This window comes from Epinephelus moara, chromosome 16, assembly GCF_006386435.1.
Source record: "Epinephelus moara isolate mb chromosome 16, YSFRI_EMoa_1.0, whole genome shotgun sequence".
Lineage (NCBI taxonomy): Eukaryota > Metazoa > Chordata > Actinopteri > Perciformes > Serranidae > Epinephelus > Epinephelus moara.
The window spans coordinates 33,219,594-33,226,161 of NC_065521.1; the positions used below are offsets into that span (position 1 = coordinate 33,219,594).

Below are 6,568 nucleotides of genomic sequence, written 5' to 3' on the forward strand. Positions count from 1 at the left end.
ACATTCTGACCGCATAAACCTCCTTAACAGGAGAAAGATTCACTTGGCAAGATATGGCTGCCTGAATATAAGTTGTTATTCCTGGGCCTTGGAGGTGCTGACATAGGCGCTTGCCAAAGTCCAATACTGCGTACATTTATCATAAAAGACTATAAACGGTAGTCAAACAATTATCATACCTGGTCCTTCAAGAGGTTGCAGTATGGATGGGATGGATTCCTTTGCACTGAGCGGGACAAGGTATACATCCTTGATGGAACGGCTGCCATTTGCAACCACACCAAAACGACCTCTGCTGCTAAAATAGGAAAACAGGGAGACATAGGCCACCTCTTCCTCCTCTGTTGCAGGGTGAAACCGGATCACACATAACTCCTAATAAAGCCCAAAAAATAAAAGAAAAAGAGAAAATATAAAATATTGCTAATTTCCAATATAAATGTACAAGATGGAAAAAAAGCTAAATCTGCTGCTTGCCTTCGTAACAGAGGTCTTAAGTTTGGCAACATAGTCCCACACTGTTTCAGGCAGGATTCGTCCTCCGATCTGTATGGTATCAGGTAGGTCCTACACAAGACACAGATGCAAGATAGAAAAAAAATGTAATATCTTTGTCAGCTCAACTGATGACAATGGTAGATCCTTTGATACAATAAACATTATTATTGGGTAGTATCATACCGCTTTGAGATTTTCAGCAGATCCTGAAACCAGATACCCCTTGCTGACAAACTTGGCCACAGTGAGCATGTTAAGGAAGCCTTTCCACAGTATGTCTTGCTTCGCCAAGAACTGAGAAGTCTCACCATCAGCTGGGGATTCAGAGATCACAGTCCTGAAACACAAAACACAACAGCACGATGACAATCACATCCACACATTATGCTGATTTTGCTCGAATGTATAGCAACTAAACAGCATGAAACAGTTATTCCAGTCTACAGTTCTGTAAATACCTTGAGGATGTGCCAAAGAGTCTGGGATCTGCAGAGGAAGATGGCTTCATTAAGATAGATTTAGGTAATGGTTTCGTTGGTGGTCGTGAAGGGGCTGGTGGTGAGGGCAGTGCAGAACTAGTGTCTTTAAGAGGAGCATAAGGGACTAATTGGTTAGGAGTTGTGTTGCTGAGACCCGAGGTGCCACTAGACGGAGCAGAGAACCTGCTTGCTGCAGTGCGGGGATCACGCCTTGTGATGGTTACTGTTGAGACAGCTGGAATCACAACTGGTGTGTATGCTCTCTTTCGTGTAGTACTTTTAGAATTGTCCTGAGTTGGGGACGCAGGGGACTCCATGACAGGGGAAGCTGGAGACTCTAACATAGGAGAGGCTGGGGAGTCCATTACGGGGGAAGCAGGGGATTCAACTATGGTCAAAGGTGGAGCATCAATGATAAGGCGGGATGTAGGATCCATTAGGGATGATGTTGGAGAATCCATATCAGGTGAGTCAGGTGGCGCCCGCAGTGGGGAGTCATCTCCTGCAGACTTTTTCCAAAAGGGTTCATGTTTTTCTTTTGTTTCACAAACTCTGGGTTTTTTCTTCATGGGTTCCTCCTCTTCTCCAGGTAGTATTTGGCCTTTGGGAAGAAATAATGTATTTTAAAAAACTAAAAATTATAATAGGTGGTCATTGGATAAGAATGTCTACAAGGTATTACACAGCAATTGTAAAACATCTTTTTAATTCACCTGTGCATATCTTGCATTTCAGGTCAAAGAGATGAGCTTTGTGCTCTGATGTTGTGTCCTTCAGCATGCAGGCAAGAATATCTGGCAGAGCGTTGCCCTGGCTTGGCTGGCTTGGCTGGCTTGTTCTGGTCTTAAGAGCAGGAGCAGGAAGACTTTTCTTCTGTTCCTGGGGAGCAACCTGTGCAGACACAAACACACAATCAGCCTTTAGCTACCCAGAAACAAAATTTAAATTCCACCAATTGAAAGCAAATGAGGCAAGTACACACCGTGCTTCGACTGGGTCTTTGGGGAATCAAACTGGGCAAATCAACCTTCACTGCTTCCGGCTTCTGCAGCAAACTTGTCACTTTAGGAGCTGCATCTTTACCCTAGATACACACAAGCAATGGAAGAAGATAATTACTTCTGACACAAACACTGCATGACCCTTCAAGGTCAGGCATAATATCTGAATTTGTCTTGGTTTTTGTGCTTAATATATCTTACACGTACCTCTGTTGTTTCTTTTGGACTTGGCTCTGATGCTTTGATAGCCTGCATATCCTTCTGGCTCATCCTGGCCAGTCTGAAGGGTTTGATCTCTCCTCGTACAACCTGATACAACAAGCCCTACAGAGAACCCATAACTGAACTGTCAGTTCACTTAAAATGTCATTAACTATGAGTTTAACTAAAACACTTCACAAATTTCTGCAATATTGCTAATAGTATTCAAATGTGTGGTAAAAAAAACAGAGTTCACAAAACAGAAATGGGTTTTAGCTTTAGACAAACCTTGTTTCTTGGGTCTTTCAGGTTGAACATGATAGTTCTGTACTTGTTCATGTATTTGCTGTCTGTGTTGCGAAATATGTCGAACATCTCCATCTCAATGCTCGCGACAAGCTTTGCAACTTCACTCTCAGACAAATCCAAATCTTCACAATCACACACCCTTGACAAATGAAAAGGCAGTTAGTTAGTAGACAAACTTGCTGTGCATCACCGCTGTAATATACTAAGCCATTTTTACATTTTAATTGTGGTAAAAGTGCAAAAGCCCCAAATGTGTGCCTGGAGTCTATCGTGTATGAAGCAGGACATAAGGTACGGCCCCCGGTGAAAAAGGGAGTCTCTTTAGTTTTTAGGGAATCCAGTCATGACACACTGTAAAAATTAAAACCTGAAAATGAAATAAATGTTGGTGAATTTATGGTGTATCTTCCCCTGTATGATGTAGGATGTATGTTACTGCATGTTTATCAAAAGTCATGTCCATGTTCTTCTTATAAATGTTTAAAGCCACTGGCATTTATTGTTTTGGCTCCTTTCCCCATGACTTTAACCTTTCATAGGGCCCATTTTGAAGTTATTTAGAGTATAGTACATATATAATTTTCATGCAAGTCTGTAAAACTCACCTTTTGAATAGGATGCTGGTGAGGGAGCGCTGGATGCTCTGTCTGACCTGGTTATTGGGCTGAGAGGGTCTGGAGGAGGGAGCACTGGGTGCAGGCGGCACCAGCAGATTTCTGGTTTCATTCAGCAGTGTGGGGGCTGAGGAAGACTTCTGGCCTGATGCTGAGGCAGACACATGGCTGGACGGAGGCTGGGGTCCAGGCTGCTTCTTTGGGATGACGTATGTGGTCTTAGTGACCATAAGGGCCCCTGTTTCATGATGTCTGGGAGCTGAGGTGGATGGGGATTGTGCAGCGGGAGACAAACTAGATTTTGGTGGGTTGGGTGGAACAGAGGAATTTGATTCTGCAGACTGCTGCTTAGACACTCCACTGCTGATTGGCTCCTTTGCTTTTTCTTGAGAGTGGCTCTGTGGTGGGGCTGGCTCAGTGATAGGCAGGGAAGAGGGAGCAGCATCTGTCGAGGTGTCCACTGGAGGTTGTGATGAAGGAGCAACAGACTCAGTTTCAGCCTCCTCCTGTTTACTGTCCTCGATAGCTGTTAGAAAAAAAGAGAGCAGGGCATTTTAGGAACATGAAGAACTATCTATTAACTATAACATAAATCAACATTTCACAAGATATGAAACTCAGCTGAAAGTTAAAAAACTGATCAAATCTGCTGTCTATAAATAAAAACAAATATTTGCTTTTCCCTAAAATGAACCAGAGTGGTGTACCACAAAGTGAGATAAGTTGGTTAGTGAGGTATGTTGAGTCTAAGGCCAGAGTTTTCTGTGTCACAAAGATGGCTCTCTCTTAACCTGGCTAGATCACCATAGTAACTTGTGCTGCACATCTAACCTGGTTGGGACTAGTTTTGTTCTGAGTGGCAGCATGAAATCAGCTTTTAAGCGCCTTCCACTAATAAACTACTTTGGAAACAGCGTCAATCTATAATCTAAAATGAAAATGTTCACTTGAGTATTTATGGTTTTCTCCTTGTCTTGGTCTTATACTTAAGGAATCCCTAGACCGTTGCACAAAAGACCTTAGCAACCAAAGCAAAGTAAAACTTAAGGTACCTCTGACTGATGACTGATGGAAACTTGTACCACTGTAAAATCTCCTTCAACACAGTAAATGAGTTAATGTTAATGGGGCTCTGTTTCTCTGTGTGTGAAAGCCTGGGTTAACGAAGCAAGTTGATAACCAGCTTCATGGTACCAGTTATCTATAACCACAGTTACAGGCACAGTTTGTAAGGCAAAGAAAACCTGTCTGTGTCGAACTCACTTCATGGTACACCCCTCAGGACTAACGCATAACACTACATGACAATACAAGTTAATGTTTTCTGTTGCTGTTAAATGTTTATTTCAAATATGATGAGTAAAGTTGCTCTGTGTTTGGAATTATGATCAGTTGAGAAATTTTATATTTTCCATCTGCAAACATATGTGAATAAGGAGGAAAAAATAGGGAGTGCTGCATTGGGTGAAGGCTCTGTGTAGTTAGCTGTAAAAAAAAAAAAAAAAAAGATCAGGTGCTCTTAAGGATGGGGCAAAGAGTGACTTAAAAGATAAAAAACAAAGACTGGCCAGCTCACTCAGTGTATAAGTCCATAGTACAGGCAGGCAGTCCAGAAATGCTCCAAGGCACTCTGACTGTAGTTAGAAATCCTTTAGTAATACATAGATAACCAACATGTTTCGACTAGAGTCTTCATCAGGGTGTCAAGGTTCATCAGAGTGGTCATTCTGAATGGACTGCAAGGGACTCGCAAATGTATCAAGTTTGTAAAAAACAAAACAAAAAAACCCACTTTATTTGTAAGTAGAGGAAATTTCCAGCACAGATGATTTATTATGAAGTGCTGTTTTCTGCTGTAGAGTGACTAACAGACAGCTACTTGACAGACACAGCAAACTAGCTCCATGACACGGCCAAATGCAAGTATGACGCTGACTGTATTAGACTGTGTGGACCTTGAACTAATGACTAAGGAGAAATCTGGACCCTGTGGCTGGACCAGTTGGGAACCACTGCTGTAAACTGCTGCCATTTGATGTATTCTACATTCCACTTCTGGAGACGTGCAGCATCTTCTGTGGACCTAACTACTCGTCGTCCTGGGTCCTTGCTAGCATTACAGGCCGACGTGGTTTGGTCTGTTTTTTACAAGCGTCCCAGTGCAACAGCATGTGATCTAGAGGGCTGAATACATTGGCAAAGAGCAAAGCGAACCTGGAGTACTTTGTGCTCACAGTGCACAGGTTAAGCGAACTGCACAGTGGACCTGAAGCGAACTTCAGAAAAACTACTGAGTAACTGCTTTAAGTCCACTTAGAGGGCTGAAAAGGACCAAGTGTGAAAACTCCCTTCATTTCTTAAATCAATTGTTATGACCTTTCAAACATCTTTTAAATCACTTCCATTGATAAAACTAGCCTGCCTAATATTATAAAGAATATAATTTGCTATAGGTGCTTTTTCAATCATCATGACGAGCATGACTTAAATGCTTTAAACTTCCCAAAAATCTTTAGAGGGAAGCTACAGGTGAGATCTGACAGACTACCACTCGGTGAAGAGTTTCCAGGGTAGCATGTGAAATCATTATCATCATAAGAAACAATCTCAGAGAGGAACACATCCACAGTGAAGGCACAAATGTTTGGTTTGCGAAAGCACACCAGCAGTTATCCCTGGTCTCCTCCTGTGACCTTCAGTTTTGAAACACCACTAAAGTTAATCTTCCTGCACAGCTCTCTGTGAGGATGTGACAGCATTCACCTGCTCAGTTATGCCCTTCTACACTCTGCTGGTGTTCTGTAAGACTTTTTTCATCAGTGCCATTTTGGAGGATATAAAATGAATGATGAGCATCTAATAGGGGTTTACTGAGACAGAGCCAGTATGTTGAGTTATGATAATTAAAGTCCTGTGAATGCACATTTCTCATCTATTACTGACTGTAATTCAATCCACACAGGCGAACAGTTTGTTTAGCTTTCAAATTTCTGATAAATATGGCAGCAGTTGATCATTTGTATTTGTACGAGGAAGACTGCAAGAATATGAAAAAAATATACTGATAGATGTGATTTGCTGTCTGTTTCAGGGACGATCAGAACTGGTGTAAGGCGAAAAATCAAAGCAAAGAATCCAGCTAACCCTGACCCTTCGCTTTGTCCCACTCGGACAAAGACTGGTCAGTCATAACGCAGCATCTGGCCAGCTCAAACCAGGGTCAGACAACAACACAGCTGTGCCTCATTGACTCTAATGCATTCGTTTTAGAATTCCTTCATTTTCAGGCTGGTTTTGTGGATTTGGAGCTAAATGTTGTGCCTGGGGCACGTCGTGTATTAATGATACTCGTTACCTGGAGAGGTTGGAAAAAGATATACGTTTCTTCCCTGTTCCAAAACCAAAATCAAACCCTGAAAAGTGTAGGGTTAGCTAGCTAGCTACTGAAGATATAGCCTACTGAATG

At 42.1% G+C, this 6,568-nt stretch overlaps 1 protein-coding gene across 1 annotated transcript in view; it reads right to left on the reverse strand.

The window, feature by feature from the left end:
* Nucleotides 1-6,568, reverse strand: part of si:ch73-181d5.4 (uncharacterized) — a 41,261-nt gene that overhangs the window by 9,263 nt on the left and 25,430 nt on the right. Inside the window, exons 8-16 of the mRNA XM_050065106.1 lie at nt 3,094-3,628; nt 2,468-2,627; nt 2,186-2,302; nt 1,960-2,061; nt 1,691-1,868; nt 957-1,578; nt 682-835; nt 478-567; nt 180-375 (exon numbers count right to left, since the gene is read on the reverse strand). Coding sequence (XP_049921063.1) covers nt 180-375; nt 478-567; nt 682-835; nt 957-1,578; nt 1,691-1,868; nt 1,960-2,061; nt 2,186-2,302; nt 2,468-2,627; nt 3,094-3,628 — 2,154 coding nt within the window. The remainder of the gene's footprint in view (nt 1-179; nt 376-477; nt 568-681; nt 836-956; nt 1,579-1,690; nt 1,869-1,959; nt 2,062-2,185; nt 2,303-2,467; nt 2,628-3,093; nt 3,629-6,568) is intronic.